Genomic DNA, 24,562 nt, shown 5'->3' with positions numbered 1-24,562 from the left:
GCTGGGACGACCCAGAGGGATGGTATGGGGAGGAAGGAGGGAGGAGGGTTCAGGATGGGGAACACATGTATACCTGTGGCAGATTCATTTTGATATATGGCAAAACCAATACAGTATTATAAAGTTAAATAAAATAAAATTTAAAAAAATAATAATAATTTCATGGCTGCAATCACCATCTGCAGCGATTTTAGGGCCCAAGAAAATAAAGTCTGTCACTCTTTCCATTGTTTCCCCACCTATTTGCCATGAAGTGATAGGACTGGATGCCATAATCTTAGTTCTTTGAATGCTGAATTTTAAGCCAACTTTTTCACCCTCCTCTTTCACTTTCATCAGGAGCTCTTTAGTTCCTCTTTGCTTTCTCCCATCAGAGTGGTTTCATCTGTATATCTCAGGTTATTGATATATCTCCCAGCAATCTTGATTCCAGCTTGTGCTTCATACAGTCTGGCATTCTGCAAGATGTACTCTGCACATAAGTTAAACAAGCAAGGTGACAACATAGAGCCTTACAGTACTCTTTTCCCAATTTTGAAACAATCAATTGTTCCATGTCCAGTTCTAACTGTTGCTTCTTGACTTGCATACAGATTTCTCAGGAGGCAGGTCAGGTGGTCTGGTATTGCCATCTTTTGAAGAATTTTCCACAGTTTGTTATGAGTCAAAGGCTTTAGCATAAACAATGAAGTAGAAGTAGATATTTTTCTGGAATTCTCTTGCTTTTTCGATTATCCAATGGATGCTGACAATTTGATCTCTGGTTCCTCTGCCTTTTCTAAATTCAGCTTGAACATCTGAAAGTTCTTGGTTCACCTACTGTTGAAGCCTAGCCTGGAGAATGTTCACATTACTTTGCTAGTGTGTGAGATAAGTTCAAACTACTGCAATTGTGTGGTAGTTTTAACATTCTTTGGCATTGTCTTTCTTTGGGATTGCAATGAAAACTGACCTTTTCCAGTCCTGTGGCCACTGCTGAGCTTTCCAATTTTGCTGGTATATCGAGTGCAGCACTTTAACAGCATCATCTTTCAGGGTTTGAAATAGCTCAGCTGGAATTCCATCACCTCCACTAGCTTTGTTCATGTGAATTTTTAGGAACATCTAATAAGAGCACTGTGAAGTGAAATTCACTCAGTCGTGTCCAACTCTTTGTGACCCCATGAACTATACAGTCCATGGAATTCTCCAGGTCAGAATACTGGAGTGGGTAACCTTTCCCTTCTCCAGGGCATCTTCCCAACCCAGGGATCAAACCCAGGTCTCCTGCATTACAGGTGGAGTCTTTACCAGCTGAGCCACAAGGAGAAGGGGACGACAGAGGATGAGATGGCTGGATGGTATCATCAACTCAATGGACATGAGTTTAACCAACCATGAGTTGGTGATGGACAGGGAAGCCTGGCCTGCTGTAGTCCATGGGGTCGCTAAGAGTCGGACATGACTGAGCGACTGAACTGACTGAATAAGAGCACCGTTTCAATATTAGGAAAACTGGATTCTTGTTTTCAGGCTTATAGTAAATATCTGAAAAGTCACTTAACCTTTCTGGAATTCAGCTTCCTTATAAATATCCTTATAGATAAAATGAAGAACTAGAAGCAAGTGATCTGTAAGGTTTGTTGCAAGTTCTCAAAGGTGAATGTTAATGACAGATCAACAACTTGGCCTCTGTTCTTATGCAAATGGCTTGAACTTAAAAACAGGATTCAGGGAAGATGGCATTAGGAGCAAAATTTCTGAATCTCCCCCTAAGACCCCCATAAAAATAGACAGTGCAACCAGGATACCAAAACCAAACACCCAGGGACAAGATCTACAACAAAGATAGGTGACAAAATATTGTGATGAACTCCAAAATACAAGTGGGTCATTAGGAAACTTCAATAGCTGTAAGATCCGCCTGGTATCAGAAACTGTACAAGGAAAATGACCGGAAGACAAAGAAATCTGTGACAGCATTGATGGCCAGAAAACCCCAAAATCAGGTACTCACTGAAGCTTGGGAGGTCATTCTGAGAATAACAGCAGCAAGTGGGAGGGGACATTACAGACTCTAAGCTGTGGATGAGTGCCAAGGTACCCCTGGGAATGCTAGAGGTGAGAAAGTGGAGATGGAGTTGGGCCCTATGAACTCAGGAAAATGAAAAACTGTCCTAGATAAATTCCTGCATGGAGGAGTAACAATTGGGAGTGAGTAAGTGAGTGCTCAGTCATGTCCAATTCTTTGCGACCCCACAGACTGTAGCCCACCAGGCTCCTATCTCCGTGGAATTTCCCAGGCAAGAATACTGGAGTGGGCTACCCTTTCCTTCTCCAGGTGATCTTTCGAACCCAGGGATTGAATCTGCATCCCTTGCATTGGCAGGTGAATTCTTTGCCACTAGGCCACCTGGGAAGCCCAGTCCAAAAGAACTGTAGTTATTTTTAAAAAGGTAAGCCCTTATCCTTTAGATACATATTGAAATATTTACAGATGGAGAACAATATGACATATAGGATTCTCATTAAAATAATCCAGGATTGGAAGCTGAAATGAGAAGGTGGATGGTACCAAATGAAAGAGATAGGCCATAAATTGATAACAGTTGAAACTGGGAAACTGGTACATGAGGGGTTTTATTATTCTCTTTTTTTTAAGTTTGAAACTGGCCATAATAAAACATTTAAAAAATAAAATTTAATATGAAATTTAGTGACATAATGAAAGGCTGAGTCTATGAAATAAAATAATCCCTTGGAAAACTGACATTTAGTATTTTGTTCTTTGAGAAAACTATATCAACTCAATCTCTTAATGAAAGTTTTACTAAGTAATATAATATTTGACAAAGACCTATTTCATACCAGGAAATAAACAGATTCAACTACAATTAATTTTCACTTAATTTTCTTAATGCTAGTATTTCTGTTTTATCAATTTAAATTTTATCAATTTAAATGACTAAAATCATCTTTCAGAGCAAAGTATATCCCAGCTGAGCTCTCTTCAAATTTAATAGCAATATTTAACTTGTGATAAGGAAAATAAAGTCTCTTGTTCAGAACATATTTTACTTAGGTGTCACAGAAGAAAAATGACCTTTAGTGTATTACTTATAAAGCTATAAGACTAAAATAGATGATAAGAGAGATTGTGCTTATCCCAAGAATGTTACAAAATCATGCAACAAATAACCTTTCTTCCTTATACGAATCCTTTCATGAAATCCATTTTTTAAAAAGTAGAGAGAAAAACCTTATGATCCTTATGAACTAAATTTTGAAAGAGCCTATGAATTTGTTACTATATATCATTCCTTGAGGTAAACCACTTCAAATTAAGTTTTACACGTAGTCTTATGTATTTAAGAGAAAATTGGCTACATTTCATTGAGAAAACCTTGAGGATAATATTTTATACTATTTATTAAAAAGCTGAACAGTGATTACACTGAGTTTACTAAAATAAAACAAAACATAAAATTTTATCTAATGAAAATAACAATTTTATTGCATTAAGAATTTCTAAAACACTGTAATGAGAGAGATAAACCAAAATCAATGTAAAAGGTTTGTCAGTCATTTGTCAATGATCTTGCACTTGAAAATACACATTAAAAACATCTAAAAATCAGCATGACTTTTCTTTTTCATTTCTCTCTTGCACTGCAAATATGACACAATGCTAAGGAAAATATTTTACTCACCCATAACCCAACCCCTAATAATTTTTTTTTTTTTTTCATTTTTCCTTTACTTACTATTCTTTGTCTACAGGTATACATTAGGCAGTAAAGGATGGGAAAACAGACAACAGGGCTTAAGTACTGTACCCAAAGCCACATACCCAGTAAATGGCAAAGTTAATATCGGAACCTATCTAGTCTGGGCCCAGAGTCTGTGCTCTTAAGTACTATCCTGCTTCAGGAAATCTAAATCTCTTTGTCCATCTCAATTAAGTAATCTTACAATTAATTCAGTTTCCCAAATGACTTGAATCTTGGAAATAGGTACTTATTGGTAGATACCAATAATGCTATAAAGGGCTTCCCAGGTGGCGCTAGTGGTAAAGAACCAACCTGAAAATGCAGGAGACAATAAAATGGCAGGTTCAATCACTGGGTCAGGAAGATCCCCTGGAGAAGGTCATGACGACCCACTCCAATATTTTTGTCTGGAGAATCCCATGGACAGAGAAGCCTGGCGAGCTATGGTCCCTGTGTTTACAAAGAGTCATAGGCAACTGAAGCAACTTAGCACAGCACAATAATGCTATAAAGGTATGTTCCTTTTTGTAAATTAAGAAACTGGCATTCAGTGGTAGCTATTAAATGTAGAAGGAATCAAAGACCTAAACAAAAACATCATTTTCTAAGTCCTAATGAAAACACTTATTCATATAAGGAATACCAATCAATTTTAAAACAATGAAGTGAATAGCTGGTATCAAACAATGTTTTTTGCATAGTGCCAGAAGCAACATACAGATTATTTTCAATACACAAGGGAAAAATACATCCATACAATGGAGGCATCATATTGTCATCATCCTAATCCTGGGTCAATCTTAGCAACACTCACAGTGGATCAACCAGATATTTTGTGTCTTCTGGTATGATTCAACATGATATCTGTATCACCAAAGATGTTCTAGCCAAAAATGTTAACCTTGAATCCACCAAGCCTTTAGATATATATTTCAGTTTATAGGAAAGACAGTCTAGAGGAAAAAGGTGAATGATATTATGAGCAAGAAAGCAGCCAAATCTAAAAGGGAAGGATCACAGGCCTAGTCTCTCTTTGACATCTCAGTCATCTCAACCTGGTTGTTAGGCCGACTGTCACCCTCCTTGCCTGAATAAAGGTAACCTACTTCCGTTGAGGTAGTCTCTCCTTCTCTTCTGCCTCGGACCGAACTATATACCGTACAAAAGTTAAATACAGTCTGTGTGCTAGATAAGATAAAACTACTGCAATGAAAAGAAAGGTGAGAATTATGTATTGAAAAGTTGCAGAAAAACACATACTTGATGATCTTATTGTGTCGTGAATGTGTGAGTATGTTTATGACATTATATATTTCCTAAGGGAGACAGGGGCTTGAAAAGCTGAAAACTGAAGGGCAAATAAATAAAATCATCTTGGTGAATATGCATGACCTACTGAAGTTGAAGATTTGCAATCCTAGAATACTACAAAATACTAACAGCTGTGGGTAGAGAAAGGGGGGTTACCACTAAATGAATCTATACAGATGAATCTCACAAGCATAACATTTATGAAGGAAAGCATGTCACGGAAAAAAACAGAATTTTTGACAAGTGTCAAAAACAGAAAAAACTAACAACATATGATTTGGGGATATAAACATGTAATAAAAAAACACTTCAAAAAAAAAAAAAAAAACCAAGAGAACAGTTAAAGCAGTGTGTCATAATGCTTATGGCATGGGAAAGGAAGGGAAGATGGACAGTGATACATATACATGCAGGGAGCTCCCAAGGTCCTGGTAATGTTCTTTTTCTTCAGCTGGGTCATATATACATGTCACTTTGTTATTCTTCATTGAAAGAAAGAGCTTATATATATACATATATATATATATACATATATATATATATATACATATATATATATATATATACACACACACACATATATATACACACACACACACAGATACATTTCATTTGTATGTATGATATCTTGTAATAAAAGTTATCCTGAACCATACTGTAAAACTGCCTACTCCATCTACTCACCAGAATCCTGAGACCTTGGGGCTCACCAATATACATTATATTACTTCAGTCACTTCAGTTGCTCAGTTGTGTCCGACTCTTTGCGATCACATAAATCCCACCACACTAGGCCACCCTGTCCATCACCAACTCCCGGAGTTCACTCAGACTCACGTCCATCGAGTCAGTGATGCCATCCAGCCATCTCATCTTCTGTCGTCCCCTTCTCCTCCTGCCCCCAATCCCTCCCAGCATCAGAATCCTTTCCAATGAGTCAACTCTTCACATGAGGTGGCCAAAGTACTGGAGTTTCAGCTTTAGCATCATTCCTGCCAAAGAAATCCCAGGGCTGATCTCCTTCAGAATGGACTGGTTGGATCTCCTTGCAGTCCAAGCGACTCTCAAGAGTCTTCTCCAACACCACAATTCAAAAGCGTCAATTCTTCGGCGCTCAGCCTTCTTCACAGTCCAACTCTCACATCCATACATGACCACAGGAAAAACCACAGCCTTGACTAGACGGACCTCTGTTGGCAAAGTAATGTCTCTGCTTTTGAATATGCTATCGAGGTTGGTCATAACTTTCCTTCCAAGGAGTAAGCGTCTTTTAATTTCATGGCTACAGTCACCATCTGCAGTGATTTTGGAGCCCAGAAAAATAAAGTCTGACACTGTTTCCACTGTTTCCCCATCTATTTCCCATGAAGTGATGGGACCGGATGCTATGATTTTCGTTTTCTGAATGTTGAGCTTTAAGCCAACTTTTTCCCTTTCCATTTTCACTTTCATCAAGAGGCGTTTTAGTTACTCTTCACTTTCTGCATAAGGGTGGTGTCATCTGCATATCTGAGGTCATTAGATTATTGATATTTCTCCCGGCAATCTTGATTCTAGCTTGTGTTTCTTCCAGTCCAGCATTTCTCATGATGTACTCTGCATAGAAGTTAATTAAGCAGGGTGACAATATACAGCCTTGACGTACTCCTTTTCCTATTTGGAACCAGTCTGTTGTTCCATGTCCAGTTCTAACTGTTGCTTCCTGACCGGCATACAGATTTCTCAAGAGGCAGGTCAGGTGGTCTGGTATTCCCATCACCTTCAGAATGTTCCACAGTTTATTCTGATCCACACAATCAAAGACTTTGGCATAGTCAATAAAGCAGAATTAGATGTTTTTCTGCAACTCTCTTGCTTTTTCCATGATCCAGCAGATGTTAGCAATTTGATCTCTAGTTCCTCTGCCTTTTCTAAAACCAGCTTGAACGTCAGGAAGTTCACAGTTCATTTATTGCTCAAGCCTGGCTTGGAGAATTTTGAGCATTACTTTACTAGCATGTGAGATGAGTGCAGTTGTGCGATAGTTTGAGCATTCTTTGGCATTGCCTTTCTTTGGGATTGGAATGAAAACTGACCTTTTCCAGTCCTGTGGCCACTGCTGAGTTTTCCAAATTTGCTGGCATATTGGGTGCAGCACTTTCACAGCATCATCTTTCAGGATCTGAAATAGCTCAACTGGAATTCCATCACCTCCACTAGCTTTGTTCGTAGTGATGCTTTCTAAGGCCCACTTGGCTTCACATTCCAGGATGTCTGGCTCTAAGTGAGTGATCACACCATCGTGATTATCTGGCTCGTGAAGATCTTTTTTGTACAGTTCTTCTGTGTATTCTTGCCATCTCTTCTTAATATCTTCTGCTTCTGTTAGGTCCATACCATTTCTGTCCTTTATCGAGCCCATCGTGGCATGAAATATCCCCTTGGTATCTCTAATTTTCTTGAAGAGATCTCTAGTTTTTCCCATTCTGTTGTTTTCCTCTATTTCTTTGCATTGATCACTGAGGAAGGCTTTCTTACTCTTCTTGCTATTCTTTGGAACTCTGCATTCAGGTGCTTATATTGTTTACAAATTTTACTATGATAAGCAGCTTTAAAATAGATGCTGTCACCCTTGTAGCTTTTTACCTCTATTAAGTGATGTTCTCACAATAAATTCTCAGATCTGGAGTTACTGAGTCTAATAGAACAAACATATGTACAATTCTTAGGACAAATCGTTGTATTACTTTGCTAAAGTGTTGTCCCAATTTATAACATCATCAGCATTTCAACTGAATACAACTTTATCAACAATTAGTTGATGTTAATGTTCTTAAAGCATTAAATTTGTAAAAACTTTCTGTGTTTTTAATTTGTGTGTTTAATGTTTTTAACTATTAGGTTATTTTGCACTTGACTACTGATCAGGAAAAATATTTTCCCCACAGTTTGTCAACTATCTGTAACTCGTCTTGTCTGTTTCCATTCTCTGCCCATCTTACCTGTAGAGATCTCGATGTATTTCATACAAATTTGAAGGTATTATTTGTATGTAATTATTCCTTTGTTCTGGAGAATGCACTGGCAACCCACTCCAGTACTCTTGCCTGGAAAATCCCGTGGATGGAGGGGCCTGGTAAGCTGCAGTCCATGGGGTCACCTAGAGTCGGACAGGACTCAGCAACTTCACTTTCACTTTTCACATTCATGCATTGGAGAAGGAAATGGTAACCCACTACAGTGTTCTTTCCTGAAGAGTCCTAGGGACGGGGGAGCCTGGTGGGCTGCCGTCTATGGGGTCGCACAGAGTTAGACACGACTGAAGCAACTTAGCAGCAGCAGCAGCAGCAGCAGCAACAGCCCTTTGTTATGAATTACAAATATTCCTACTCTGTTTTCCTTTTTCTTTTAGTTTGCTATTTTTCAGAGAAGATGCTGTAATTTTTTATATATTCTAACATTTCCTTTTGTTTCTTGAGATTCCAAAGAGGAAAAGTTATCATTTCTCTACAGATCGGATGCCCCATCTATGCCAACTTAACAGTTCCAACTATACTCAAAGAGACACTCAGATTACTGGCAGAAAGTTAAAAAATTGTTCCTATAATGAAAAAAAAGGCAGTATTTCAATTAGTGGAGTAGATCAATGGTGTTAGAATAACAAGTTAATGACTTAGGAGGAATACCCCTCATATTCTAGAATAAAGTAAATCTCAGGTGTATTAAAATTTAAATGTAAGATATAAAATATTAAAAAGAAACAGAGTCAATATTTACTAATCTTTGAAGGGAAGGCTTTCTATGCATAACTCCAAAGGCAGGAACCATAAAAGAAAAAAAAAAAACAATTGATAGATACATAAAAATTATCAAGTTTCACACATGAAAAACTGCCATGAAAATAGAAGGAAAACTTATAAAATACATAACAAAGAATTAAAGATTTTAATATATAAAGAATCATTACATATTGAAAAGGGAAAAAATCGCACAATAGGAACATGGGTAAAAGCAATGAATAAAAGAAATAAATTGACCAATATACCTATTAAATAATCTCACTTATAATCTGAAAATATAAATTCAGACAAGGAAACATTTTCTGGCTATGATGTTGACATTCTTAGAAAATACTGAAAGACTATGGGAAAGTAAGTGTTCTCATACTCTGCTAGTGATAATAGATTAGCAATCTTTCCTTAAGGTAATTCATCAATACAAATGAAAATCATTACATAACCACCCCCTAAAATTCAATTTAACATTTACAGTTCTAGGTATTTGTCCTAAGGAAAAAACTAAATACATACAAAAGGTTTAGGTACACCAGGTTCATCATAGTATCACTTCATGAAAGTGAAAAACTGAAAACTTGAAGTGTCAAAAAAAAGTTGATAAGTTAAATAAATGACAGGATATCTAAAGAAATACTAGTGTATTTATTAATCATCTACTAGAAATGACATTTAATAAGATTTTGGAAGTGACATTTTTTGGGGTGTTAGTTCTAAAAGGTCTTCTAGGTCTTCATAGAACCGTTCAACTTCAGCTTCTTCAGCGTTACTGGTTGGGTCATAACCTTGGATTACTGTGATATTGAATGGTTTGCCTTGGAAACGAACAGAGATCATTCTGCCGTTTTTGAGATTGCATTCAAGTACTGCATTCCGGAATCTTTTGTTGACCATGATGGCTACTCCATTTCTTCTAAGGGATTCCTGCCTGCAGTAGTAGATATAATGGTCATCTGAGTTAATTGACCCATTCCAGTCCATTTTAGTTTGCTGATTCCAAGAAAGTCAACGTTCATTCTTGCCATCTACTGTTTGACCACTTCCAATTTGCCTTGATTCATGGACCTAACATTCCAGATTCCTATGCAATATCGCGCTTTACAGCATCGGACCTTGCTCCTATCACCAGTCACATCCGCAACTGGGTACTGTTTTTGCTTTGGCTCCATCCCTTCATTCTTTCTGGAGTTATTTCTCCACTGATCTCCAGTAGCATATTGGGCACCTAGCGACCTGGGAACTTCTTCTTTCAGTATCCTATCATTTTGCCTTCTCATACTGCTCATGGGGTTCTCAAGGTAAGAATACTGAAGTGGTTTGTCATTCCCTTCTCCAGTGGACTGCATTCTGTGAGCACCCAAAAAAGATGTCCTTTTCATTATACGGGACTGGAATGCAAAAGTAGGAAGTCAAGAACACCTGGAGTAACAGGCAAATTTGGCCTTGGAATACAGGATGAAGCAGGACAAAGGCTAATAGAGTTTTGCCAAGAGAACACACTGGTCATAGCAAACAACCTCTTCCAACAACACAAGAGAAGACTCTATACATGGACATCACCAGATGGTCAACACCAAAATCAGACTGATTATATTCTTTGCAGACAAAGATGGAAAGCTCTATACAGTCACCAAAAACAAGACCAGGAGCTGACTGTAGCTCAGATCATGCACTCTGCATTGCCAAATTCTGACTTAAATTGAAGAAAGTAGGGAAAACCACTACACCATTCAGGTATGAACTAAATGAAATCCCTTATGATTATACAGTGGAAGTGAGAAATAGATTTAAGGACTAGATCTGATAGATACAGCATCTGATGAACTATGGACGGAGGTTCATAACATTCTACGGGAGACAGAGATGAAGACCATCCCCATGGAAAAGAAATGCAGAAAAGCAAAATGGCTGTCTGGTGAGGCCTTACAAATAGCTGTGAAAATAAGAGAAGTGAAAAGCAAAGGAGAAAAGGAAAGATATAAGCATCTGAATGCAGAGTTCCAAAGAATAGCAAGAAGTGATAAGAAAGCCTTCCTCAGTGATCAATGCAAAGAAATAGAGGAAAACAACAGAATGGGAAAGACTCGAGATCTCTTCAAGAAAATTAGAGATACCAAGGGAACATTTCATGCCACGATGGGCTCGATAAAGGACAGAAATGGTATGGACCTAACAGAAGCAGAAGATATAAATAAGAGGTGGCAAGAATACACAGAAGAACTGTACAAAAAAAGATCTTCACGAGCCAGATAATCACGATGGTGTGATCACTCACTTAGAGCCAGACATCCTGGAATGTGAAGCCAAGTGGGCCTTAGAAAGCATCACTACAAACAAAGCTAGTGGAGGTGATGGAATTCCAGTTGAGCTATTTCAGATCCTGAAAGATGATGCTGTGAAAGTGCTGCACCCAATATGCCAGCAAATTTGGAAAACTCAGCAGTGGCCACAGGACTGGAAAAGGTCAGTTTTCATTCCAATCCCAAAGAAAGGCAATGCCAAAGAATGCTCAAACTATCGCACAACTGCACTCATCTCACATGCTAGTAAAGTAATGCTCAAAATTCTCCAAGCCAGGCTTGAGCAATAAATGAACCGTGAACTTTCAGATGTTCAAGCTGGTTTTAGAAAAGGCAGAGGAAACAGAGATCAAATTGCAAACATCTGCTGGATCATCGATAAAGCAAGAGAGTTCCAGAAAAAAACATCTAATTCTGCTTTATTGACTATGCCAAAGTCTTTGACTGTGTGGATCACGATAAACTGTGGAGCATTCTGAAAGAGATGGGAATACCAGACCACCTGACCTGCCTCTTGAGAAACCTATATGCAGGTCAGGAGCAACAGTTAGAACTCACATGGAACAACAGACTGGTTCCAAATAGGAAAAGGAGTACGTCAAGGCTGTATATTGTCACCCTGCTTATTTAACTTCTATGCAGAGTACATCATGAGAAATGCTGGGCTGGAAGAAGCACAGTCTGATATCAACATTGCCGGGAAAAATATCAATAACCTCAGATATGCAGATGACACCACCCTTATGGCAGAAAGTAAAGAGGAACTAAAAAGCCTCTTGTTGAAAGTGAAAGAGGAGAGTGAAAAAGTTGGCTTAAAGCTCAACATTCAGAAAACGAAGATCATGGCATCGGGTCCCATCATTTCATGGGAAATAGACGGGGAAACAGTGGAAACAGTGTCAGACTTTATTTATCTGGGCTCTAACATCACTTCAGATGGTGACTGCAGCCATGAAATTAAAAGACTCTTACTTCTTGGAAGGAAAGTTATGACCAACCTAGATAGCATATTCAAAAGCAGAGACATACTTTGCAAACAAAGGTCCATCTAGTCAAGGCTATGGTTTTTCCAGTAGTCATTTATGGATGTGAGAGTTGGACTGTGAATAAAGCTGAGCACCGAAGAATTGATGCTTTTGTACTGTGGTGTTGGGAAAGACTCTTGAGAGTCCCTTGGACTGCAAGGAGATCCAACAAGTCCATCCTAAAGGAGATCAGTCCTGGGTGTTCTTTGGAAGGAATTATTCTAAAGCTGAAACTCCAATACTTTGGCCACCTCATGTGAAGAGTTGACTCATTGGAAAAGACTCTGATGCTGGGAGGGACTGGGGGCAGGAGGGAAACGGGACGACAGAGGATGAGATGGCTGGACAGCATCACTGACTCTATCGACGTGAGTTTGCGTAAACTCCGGGAGCTGGTGATGGACAGGGAGGCCTGACGTGCTGCAGTTCCTGTGGTCTCAAAGAGTAGGACACGACTGAGTGACTGAAGTGAAGTGAACTGGAAGTGACATAATCATAGAAGTTAAGAACAGATAAAGGGTTGCCAGGTTTAGAGCGGAGAAAGCAATCGCACCCCACTCCAGTACTCTTGCCTGGAAAACCACATGGATGGAGGAGCCTGGTGGGCTGCAGTCCATGGGGTCGCTAAGAGTCGGAAACAACCGAGCGACTTCACTTTCACTTTTCACTTTCATGCTTAGGAGAAGGAAATGGCAACCCACTTCAGTGCTCTTGCCTAGACAATCCCAGGGACGGGGCAGCCTGGTGGGCTGCCATCTATGGGGTAGGACACAGTTGGACACGACTGAAGTGACTTAGCAGCAGCAGCAGAAGCAGCAGGATTTAGAGACGTAGGAAGGAGGGAAGTGTTCGTGGCTATAAAAAGATATTATGAGAGACTATGATGAAACTGTCTTGTATCTGGATTTGACAACAATCCACACATCTGATAAAATTACACAGAATTGAACACACACACAAGTATATGTTTGACTGGTGACATCTGAATAAGGTCATTCAGTTCAGTTCAGTCACTCAGTTGTGTCAGACTCTTTGCGACCCCATGAATCGCAGCACGCCAGGCCTCCCTGTCCATCACAAACTCCCAGAGTTTACTCAATGTCATGTCCATCAAGTCAGTGATGCCATCCAGCCATCTCATCCTCTGTCGTCCCCTTCTCCTCCTGCCCCCCACCCCACCCAGCATCAGGGTCTTTTCCAGTGAGTCAACACTTCACATGAGGTGGCCCAAGTATTGGAATTTCAGCTTTAGCATCAGTCCTCCCAATGAATACCCAGGACTAATCTCCTTTAGCATGGACTGGTTGGACCTCCTTGCAGTCCAAGGGACTCTCAAGAGTCTTCTCCAATACCACAGTTCAAAAGCATCAATTCTGCCCTCAGCTTTATTCACAGTCCAACTCTCACATCCATACATGACCACTGGTAAAACCACAGCCTTGACTAGACGGACCTTTGTTGGCAAAGTATGTCTCTGCTTTTGAATATGCTATCTAGGTTGGTCATAACTTTCCTTCCAAGGAGGCAGCGTCTTTTAATTTCATGGCTGCAGTCACCAACTGCAGTGATTTTGGAGCCCCAAAAAATTCAGTTTGACACTGTTTCCACTGTTTCCCCATCTATTTCTTATGAAGTGATGGGACCAGATACCATGATCTTCGTTTTCTGAATGTTGAGCTTTAAGCCAACTTTTTTACTCTCCTCTTTCACTTTCATCAAGAGGCTTTTGAGTTGCTCTTCACTTTCTGCCGTAAGGGTGGTATCATCTGCATATCTGAGGTCATTGATATTTCTCCTGGCAATCTTGATTCCAGCTTGTGCTTCTTATAGCCCAGCATTTCTCATGATGTACTCTGCATATAAGTTAAATAAGCAGGGTGACAATATACAGCCTGGACATACTCCTTTTCCTATTTGGAACCAGTTCCAAATGTTCCATGTCCAGTTCTAACTGTTGCTTTCTGACCTCCATATAGGTTTCTCAAGAGGCAGGTCAGGTGGTCTGGTATTACCATCTCTTTCAGAATGTTCCACAGTTTATTGTGATCCACACAGTCAAAAGCTTTGGCACAGTCAATAAATAAGGTCATTTCATAAGGTCAATTATCTGTTTATATCACATGTATTTATCCAAGATGTTACTACCACTGGGGAATGCTGGATGAAATATATACACGATCTTTCTATACCATTTCCTACAACTGCATGTGAATCTAAAATTATCTCCAAATAAGAAGTTATCTTTTTAAGACACTGAGGATGAAGATTTGGTTATTATGAAATGATATTCATAACACTGTGATGTGAAAAATAGAATAGCATACACACATCTATACACACAAAGTGCGAAATGGTCTGGAAATATAGACATTAAAGTGTTAGTTATTATTATTATTATTTGTTAATGACAGGGTCCTTGGAGGGAAAAGATATTATCACATCCACTCTGTCAATTATTAATAGGATGAATCCACTGTAAATGCTGACAACTGTTGACAATTATAGGAACCAAAAGAACCAACCAACCCAAAAAAAAAAAAAAAAAAGCTTCATGAACAGAACAATGAGTCCCATACTTGATCTTGAAAACTTAATTTACAAGCACATAAAACTAAAAAAGAAATTTTAAATGACAAAATGGCAAACCCTTACACACACACAAATAACCCATAGGGCATTTCTAACAATGATTTTATTTCTGTTGAAAATTATGTATCTTGTAATCAGTGAATAATTCCTAGGGAAACAGATTTTCAAGTAGAAATATGACTGTATTCTCTGACCCCATTTCTTGCCATTACTTCAGTGGCTGACTCTGTTTTTTCAGTTTTAAGGGATAAATACAACCAGGTCATTAGGTTCGCCTTACTCAAAATGTTTGCAAGATGACAACAGACATCATGATGCTGTCTATAATAAGGAGTTAACATCACAAGGCTTCTCTGGCATCAGGACTTTAGTGTCAACAATAGTAACCCCCCAAAATGAAGCAATTGCCAGGACTGAGCGACTGAACTGAACTGAACTGAAACTATAGCACAATAATCTAACCTTGACAATATAAGGTATTTTTTCACATGGAAAAATACAACCAGTTCAGTCTAACAACACCTAGCCAGAGCAACTTCAGTCTTAACAGTCTGACCTCAGTCAAACTTAACTAAGTCTTAGGTTCCACATTTGTAAAATGGAGATAACAATAAGCATCTAGCAACAGACAAGGTTACCGTGATAATCAGATAAGATAATGCACTTTACGGGCTTAATATAGTACTCAGTATATAACAAATGCTAGAAATAATTTCATACATTTGTCTAACAGTGTGTTGTATATACTAAATTTAATTTTCTGTCATCTATTTAGCTTAGCTCATACCAAAGTAATATAGAAAACTAAGGATTAGAACACAACTCAGCATCTTCCTAATATGCCTGATATCTGTATGTAAAATGTTATATCCCTACACTTTACTTTGTGCAAGCTTTTCCATCACAATTATTTTAAATGCATATATTGAAAAGCAGTTTAACAAATATGCAAATTCAGATCACAGATACATGACCCAAAACAGTTCAAAGCAATACAAAATGACTAAAATTACCATTAACCAAAAGCCACTGTAACTCAACATGAACACTGGGCTGGACAAAAAAGATATGTATGAACACTACTTAGGAGAAAAAGCAGATACTGGTACTTTTATAAATGTGATATAAATGAAATCAGTCAAACGGTATGACATTATTCACTTAAACTCTTGGTAAAAATCCAATATAAGATCAAATACCCTTGTGAAGCACCACACGGGCAAACCTGCCCCTGGTCTCTTCACCTATTTTCAAACTAGTTTTTAAATAGTCTCATTATGAATAACACAATAGCTCTCATAATCACACTTGGAGAAGTCAATATCTGTGATAAATTCTCATCTTTTACACTGCCTTTTAATAAGATTATCAGAAAAGCAAAAATGATAATAAATCAATCTTTCAAAAGTATCCCTATTTTGTTTGTTACAACTAAATATCCCCCAAATGTTTCCAATCTCTCTAGCACTTATGCATAATATATGTTCACATATATATATAGTTTGTAATATACATATGAATATAAACTGAGAAGCGTTAGTGACTTTTAAGCTGTTCTAGGTTTTAAACCATTTACATAGACCATTTTAAACTATTTACGTAGTTACAAAGCCTAACTTTTCAGTTAGAAGATTGCACTGAAACTTAAGAGTGTGAGTAACAGGTCAATTATATGGAATTATAATTGTTTCTGTGCATTGGGATTTTATGTTAAACATGAGAATGTGATGGCGAGCAGCCGTATTTGATTTTAATTGCTGTAGCCTGAGTTACCCAAAACATCATGAGAACACTGGAGGAAACAAGAAAATGACATGAGGCATGGGAGATGAAAATGATGCTGCAGAGAGAACTCTGGTTACAGATGCAGCTCTCTCTGAGTGATTGGTTCAAATTTATGATTTATAGAGAAGGGTAAGCTTCTCCCAAAGAATCTGCTTCGCAGTTATATAATTCCCTTTACTTTTCTAGGTATTGACAACAGAAAAGACATACTTCTCCATCAATAAATGGCTGAAGAATTGCAAAGCATTTTTCAAACAGCAAAATCTGTATGCTTTCTTTAGTTTCTTCATCATTTTACACTGACAAGAGTTTCATACTATGCCTCAAACAAGATAAACCTGTTCAAAACCGTCAGGCAAAACAACAAATATTGCAAGCTGGTGAACAAAACAGAGTAAAAGAAAATGAAAGAAAATCATCAGTTAAGAAGTCTGATAGAAATAGTGGTAAGAGACATACAAAGGTTTTTCCCACCAAACAGCCAGTGAGAAGAGCAGGACAATGACTCAGACACCTGAATCTTTCCACTGCTCTCCATGGAAACCATGAGCCTTTCCAAGGAAGCCTTCACTCCTTGACAGCAGTGGTGATAAAAGCCCCTCAGTAGGAGATAATGGGCTATAAATTTAAACTACGTTTTCTGAACACCTACTAAGCATTTTAAATAATTATTCCACCAAATCCTCAACAGAACTCTCTGAGGTTTACTCTCTTTTAGAGCTAAGAAACTTAAGACATTAAAGAACATGTGTAAGGTGGCACAAGACTCATAACTGATTCACACACAGTCTGTCCAATTTCAGAGCCACACTGTCAATCACTAAATTAGGTTATCCCACCTCTGAGATCTAATGCCTGATGATCTGAGGTGGAGCTGATGTAATAATAATTGAAATAAAGTGCACAATAAATGTAATGCACTTGTATCATCCCCAAACCAACCTGTCCCCCATCCATGGAAAAAATGTTTTCCACAAAATCGGTCCCTGGTGCCAAAAAGATCAGGGACTGCTGCACTACACAATGCTCTCAAATAAGATACATACATGTCAAAGTAAACAGAACATATGGATGGTATAGCATTTATAAAACAAAAGGACTTTTAAAATACTACTTTCATTCCTACTATTCAGTTAATCAATATTCTCTAAACTTTTTGCCCTCAGCCACTCCCCTTAAATATATATGAATATATGTATGTGGGTGTGCTTCAGTGATACACACATGAAATATATTCCATAAAACTATACTCATCCTTATTACATATAATATATTCTAATACATATTCTGTTCCACCTTTGTTTTTTTTAAATGCTGGAATTGATTCCATGACCACAAATAGGTGGCATCTTGCAAAAAAAAAAAACTCTGCTCTAGACCACAGGTTCATGGATTTGGGGAAATACAGGCAAAAAGAAGCATGGACATCCTCTGATGTTAGAACCACATACTGGCATCCCAGGAATGGACTAAATAATACACATACATAAGACATCACTTGGCAGAAAGTCTGGCATAAACAGGTATTTAGTAAAAATCAGTTTCAGCTATACCCCCGACAACATTACTGCCCCCCAATGTTTCAAGAAGCAATAGTTAGAACCAGACACGAAACAATGGACTGGTTCAAAATTGGGAAAGATGCACATCATGGCTGTACATTGTTACTGTGTTTATTTAACTTATATGCAGAGTACCTCATGCGAAATGCCAGGCTGGAAGAAGCACAAGCTAGAATCAAGATTGCCGGGAGAAATATCAATAACATCTAATATGCAGATGAAACCACCCTTATGGCAGAAAGAGAAGAGGAACTAAAGAGCCTCTCTGATAAAGGTGAAAGAGGAGAGTGAAAAAGGTGGCTTAAAACTCAACATTCAAAAAACTAAGATCATGGCATCCGGTCCCATCACCGCATGGCAAATAGATGGGGAAACAATGTAAACAGTGACAGACTTTATTTTCTTGGGCTCAAAAATCACTGTGGATGGTGACTGCAGCCATGAAATTACAAGACCCTTGCTCCTTGGGAGAAAAGCTATGAGAAACCTAGACAGCATATTAAAGAGCAGAGACATTACTTTGTCGATAAAGGTCCATCTAGTCAGTTATGTTTTTTCCACTAGTCATATATGGATGTGAGAGTTGGACCATAAAGAAGGCTGAGCACTGAAGAATTGATGCTTTTGAACTGTGTTGTTGGAGAAGACTCTTGAGAGTCCCTTGGACTGCAAGGAGATCAAACCTGTCAATTCTAAAGGAAATCAATCCTGGATATTCATTGGAAGAACATGCTGAAGCTGAAGCTCCAATACTTTGGCCACCTGATGAGAAGAACTGACTCATTAGAAAAGACCTTGATGCTGGGAAAAATTGAAGGCAGGAGGAGAAGGGGACGACAGAGGATGAGATGGTTGGATGGCAGCACCAACTTATGGACACGAGTTTGAGCAAGTTCCAGGAGTTGGTGATGGATAGGGAAGCCTGCTGTGCTGCAGTCCATGGGGTCGCAAAGAGTCAGACACGACTGAGTGACTGAACATCAAGAAATTCAGCTGTGCTACCCACATGACCTTTCCTGATGAAAGCAGTTTATCATTTCCAAGAAAATGATTCTTTATAAGCTGCTTTGATAGAAAAATTTCTGAAAACACTGACTTGACTTCAAATGAGGACTATATAAAATTTAGTCTTTTCTCAAGGACCCAGTGTCATAATTATGCACACACAATGGTAAATTTTAGAGTTGGGAGATGCCTATCTTAGAGGTCACCTAATTCAAGTCTCTCACTTTACAGATGAACAAATTGATGTTCCAAGATGTTATGCAACTTGCCCAAAGTCACCTAGAAGGAAGATTAAGTGATTCCCTTTATGCCAGGCTGCCACAATGACTGATTCTGGACTATGCTGAGCTTGATATAGCAAGGCAGTCAGGATTTACGAGCAATATCCCTGTAATTTCCCCCATGTTTGTTATTTTTCTTATTTCATTTCTTTCCCCATAATCTTTAGCAATAAAATTATTAAATGAAAAGGATCCATGTTTATCCTCTGCAGGAAAAATGTTTAAGTTAGTCTACTCGACAGTCCATTTAGGGGAAGAACTCCAAAATATAACATGTGTGATGCACTTTAGAAAGGAAAGGGATGCTGAATGAATCTCTATGTGGTCTTCAGAAAACAAGAAGGATGCAATGAAAGGCCCACATTGTCTTAGAACAGCTCTAAGCATGTGACTGTCAGTAACCCCAAACAGTTCCTCAGAATAGGTAACACAGTAAACGTCACAAGGGCAGGGACTAGGTTCTCAGTAATTCTGGGCTGACTATTCTAAAAACCGTGTAGTCTGTCACTATGCCAAATGGTCCCAGGTCATTGTGTTGCCTGATGTAGGTTTGCATTTTAGGTGTTTGTCTCTCCCCTTTCACATTAGGCTATGAACTGTCACTTAGGTCTAATGACACCCTCCAAACACAGCTTTTGCAGCAGTTGTTAACATCTCCTGTGTCTACTCTGGAGGAAGAAATGCCAACCCACTCCAATATTCTTGCCTGGAAAATCCCATGAACAGAGGAGCCTGGTGGGTTACAGTCCAAGGGGTCACAGAGATGGACACGACTGAGTGACTAAGACTTAATATGCTCTGAGCATGCTAAAATTTTCTAAAGTAAGAATGAATATGCTCTCGGTGAGAGAATGAGGGATTCCCCTATGCAAGAAGAATGCCAATAATATCCCATGATGCTTGTAACTTCCATCCCACCTGCCCTTATGGTGAATTGATGGCTCTGCTGCAGGTTACAGATTATACAAGATGCCAGATAAGTCACCTCCAGTGAGGTGCTATTATGTTATTATGTGACTAGGATAATTTTTAACCTGTGACCAATGATACTTCTCTGTAACCTACAAAGTTATTATTCAAATGTCTTTATAAATGGCAAATGTCTTAAAAATTACAACCATGCACCCAAACTGAAGGCCACTTTCTAGACACTCATCTCTACATCTATTTTTTTAAGATAATTGTCATTATTTTTTTTAACTTTTAAAATTTTTTTTAATTTTATACTGGAGTTGCTATTCCATTTCTGTCCTCTCCCTTGAGGCTCCATTTGGCCCTCCTTCCTTATTTCAGTTTCTTCTATATTCTGCATAGTTTAAGTACTTTATCTTATTCCTCTGTTTTCAGGTGTTTGAGAGATTATTTCCTGTATTTTGTAATCAGGAGGAAATGGGCTTAACTAAGAAAATGCATACAAATCTTTATTTTCCCATAATCTCTTCAAAACATGTCCTTAATGAAAATGTTATATTATGAAGAATGAAAAGAAAAACAAGTTAGTCAAGGCCAAAAGGATTTAAAATATTATCCACAGGTTATTTTACTTGATAAAGCAACTGTTTCTTTATGACATTTTAACTGAAACTAAATCTGCTAAAAGAAAAACTGCATCTCATAGCCCATTTCTTCATGTTTCTGATACATGCATGATTACTTCTGCTTTTGTTATCAAAACTGAATCTTTGAAACACTGATTTTTCTATGACTGACTCAAGCTAGTATACTTAGTAAGGCAAACATATCTTAAAGGCCACTTTCAGCATACTATTTCAGAAGAGAAATATTCCAAACACATTAAAAATCACTCTTATTTAATAATGATTATAATTATTGAATTCATTTATTTGGGAATGACTTTTATCTACATACAAAGCTTCAAATCATAAATTTAAACAATGTGCTTGAAAAGTTACACAGTGTTCACTAAGTGATATGAAAACCTCTAACTCAAATAAGTTCTTCCCATACTTTGAGAAGTAACATTACTCTCATATTAATAAGTCTAAAATGAATCTTTTTCCAAATACACCAGATGTTTCCTGATGCAATTTTCTGGATCACTCACAGAATCTTCCTACCTCTATCATAACAGACTCCAAGAAGATGGATATAGTCCATATTACAAACTGAACTAGAGAGCAAAATACTTCTTATATAATAATTAACAGCACTTAAGAATTGCCACTTTTCAATTAAATTTGAATCAAGAAACAATATTTTAATGATACAAAGTAATTTTTAAAACACCCTAAGTTCCAAAGTACAACAAAAAAAGGGAGTAACACAGGACCCAAGTATGGTATAACAACTATTTTAAATGGATACTGTTCTAAGTTTTAAGATAGACTGGTGAGAATAAATAGAATCTACTGACTCCTTCCAGCTGTCATCCAAGATCTGTTCATAGCAGTTACAGCAAAGTAATTTGTAGCCATGCAATTGTCAGGTTGAGAATAAACATGTCCTTACTGTTTTGAGAACAATCACCCATGTAGAACTAGAATACGTGAATTTTTTGTTAGACAACACTGGAAAGGTTATTTAGTTTATCCTGCCTATATTCAAAACCAAGGAAATAGGCTCTGAGAGATTAAGTTCCTAACCCTAGAAATTCACACAGCTGGTTAATGGCCAAGCAAGGTCTACAACCAAGTTTTCCCAGTTATTTCAATTAATATGGTTTAATTCTGAGTGTCAGAACTACTGATTCTCCTTTTAGTATACAATGGACTTTTGGAAATTTACCAGCAGTGTGATCTTGAGCAAACTGCAACCTTTTTAAGCTTTTTTTCCTCCTCTGTAAAGTGTAGAAAATGCCTACTCTAACAAAGTCATGAGGATTACATACGATTTGTAAAGAGCTTAGCACACGGATTAGCAAATAATCAGTCGAAAATAGGTAGTTATTTTTACTCCCGACCTGGAAACATGGCTGCTCCTACTGTTTGAGAAGACAATGAGCTGAATTTATTAACACAATGGACAGGGTCTCATTCACCAGAGGTTCTCCAGCCTACCACATTCTGTAGACAGGACAAAACCCCACCCAACAAACTATTTCATCCCATCTAAAATTCACCCTTTACACTGTTAAGAAAAACAAAATAACAACTTTTTCAAATGTTTTCTGCCACGTGTTGTACGTGTAATTTGTCAACTAGAAACTGCAGAGGGAGTTCTGGCACCACCCAAAACATGAAGCATCAACCATGGGCAAACAAGAGAAAGATATGATCACACACTAAAACTGGACTCACAGACCTTGTTCTCAGCTCATTTAGCTGTGGGTAGATAGATGGGTAGAAGAAAGCAAAATGGTTTCTTTCAGCACCATAAAGCAGGAATAATGGCTACCTCAACAAATTACAACCTCGGACAGGACTGAGAGACTTCACTTTCACTTTTCACGTTCATGCATTGGGGAAGGAAATGGCAACCCACTCCAGCGTTCTTGCCTGGAGAATCCCAGGGACAGAGGAGCCTGGTGGACTGCTGTTTATGGGGTTGCGCAGAGTCGGACACGACTGAAACGAGTTAACAGTAGCAGCAGCGGCATGCTTCTCAACACAACAGAAAATAATCCACTTCCTCGCCTTAGTACATTTAAACGTAAATGGGTAACAACTGAGTAACAAACTGTATCCGAGATCCACTGAACCCTAGGATTATATAAATATATGAAAAATTCCTATGAAATGGCGAGACAAAATAATGGGGAATATCACTTTGAAATCAACGAGGAAATCATAATGTCATGCCATGGTGTCTCCATTGATAAAATTCCCACCCTCCGTTCTCTTGACACTGCAAACCCTCCTCCCTCTAAGAAAATTACAGGAATCACCCGCAGCAACCAACCTCAGCAATCGGCATCAACCATATCGACCCCTACTCAAATGGCGCTATGCACCGCGGGTCCAAGCCCCTCCCTGGAGCGCCCAAGTCCCGCGTTGACTCCAGACTACCTCACTTCCTTTCCGTCCTTCCTCCCACACTCGACCCCAACATTTCTCGCCGACCCTCGCTCCTGACAGAGAAGGTAGGAATGGGACAGACTTCCTACACTTTGTCCAGGTAGTATCAGAGCCACACATACCCGTCCCTATTACGATCACATCAAACTCCGAAGGGAGATTATCCGCCATCTTGACAGGAAACGTGTCATGTGACTGTTTCTTGTGCAAATAAGATCAAGTTCCGCACTGCCGCGGTAGATGGCGAAAGGGAAACAGTGCATTCTGGGCATTGTAGTTCTCGAGTGGTGGGTCCCGGTAGGAGGCTACAGCACTGTATTTGAAACTTTTTAATCGAACTTTAAAAGCTCCATTCCTTTTCCAGGCTGAGAACAGTAGCGCATTTAGCCTGGAGTTTTGAGGTAGAAAAGAGTTGTAGATTTTTACTCTGATGGCTAAGATGAATGGTGGGAAGACCTGCGAACTGCTTGACAATGATGAAGCAAGATTTGTTAGGAGACACGAGGGCGGAGTGAAATTGAAAGGGAATTGCTCTGTGAACAAAGGAAATTTTCATTTCAGCCTGGAAACTGTTTCCTTTGGCGTGTCTATACTTTCGTTTTGGCCCCCGAAGCATAATTTTTCACACCAATACCTTCACACTCTATTCCTTACGGGTTTTTTTGTCTTTGTCGCCCGAGTAAAAATCCACAAAAAATCTCTCCCTAGCTTCGCCGGAATGGAACCTTACTGCATCTGTATTTGTTCTAGTTAGTCCAAACAACCACCTTGGCTATATATTAATATTGGTTGCAGAAGGGAAAAATGAAAGCACAGTAGTTGCTTGATAGGCATTAACTGAATCTGGTTTCATACACGTATACAAGGAGTTCATACAAGATTTTCCCAATTAGGTACTGCAGAGACGATCTAAGTAAAGTGGCCTTTGTATTCAAGTGATTGTATTTGATGAGGGTTAGATTGCCTCTGCCAAGCAGCTAATATAGCTCTCGTGAGTATTTTCAAGGTCGGCCTCCTCCCACCTGCACCCTCATCCCCCTTATTTAAAATGCTGGCACCCTACTTCAGTACTCCTGCCTGGAAAATCCCATGGACGGAAGAGCCTGGTAGGCTGCAGTCCATAGGGTCGCTAAGAATCGGACACGACGAGCGAGTTCCCTTTCACTTTTCACTTTCATGCACCGGAGAAGGAAATGGCAACCTACTCC

The 24,562-nt window shown here is 38.6% G+C and overlaps 1 protein-coding gene across 6 annotated transcripts in view; it reads right to left on the bottom strand.

Moving 5' to 3' along the window:
• CHM (CHM Rab escort protein) overlaps positions 1 to 23,551 on the bottom strand; it is a 260,470-nt gene extending 236,919 nt beyond the window's left edge. For 4 of the 6 annotated variants that reach the window (XM_070785342.1, XM_070785343.1, XM_070785345.1 and 1 more), the window contains exon 1: positions 23,477 to 23,551. In XM_070785342.1, the coding sequence (XP_070641443.1) occupies positions 23,477 to 23,525 (49 nt within the window). In that variant the 5' untranslated portion in view covers positions 23,526 to 23,551. Of the gene's footprint in view, positions 1 to 23,238; positions 23,457 to 23,476 lie in introns of those variants that run through there. The other 2 variants (XM_070785344.1, XM_070785346.1) reach the window with 1 other exon arrangement.
• Between the last annotated feature and the right edge of the window lie 1,011 nt (positions 23,552 to 24,562).

Source organism: Bos indicus, chromosome X (assembly GCF_029378745.1).
Source record: "Bos indicus isolate NIAB-ARS_2022 breed Sahiwal x Tharparkar chromosome X, NIAB-ARS_B.indTharparkar_mat_pri_1.0, whole genome shotgun sequence".
In the NCBI taxonomy this organism is placed as follows: Eukaryota; Metazoa; Chordata; class Mammalia; order Artiodactyla; family Bovidae; genus Bos; species Bos indicus.
This window is presented reverse-complemented; position numbering and strand designations above follow the sequence as displayed.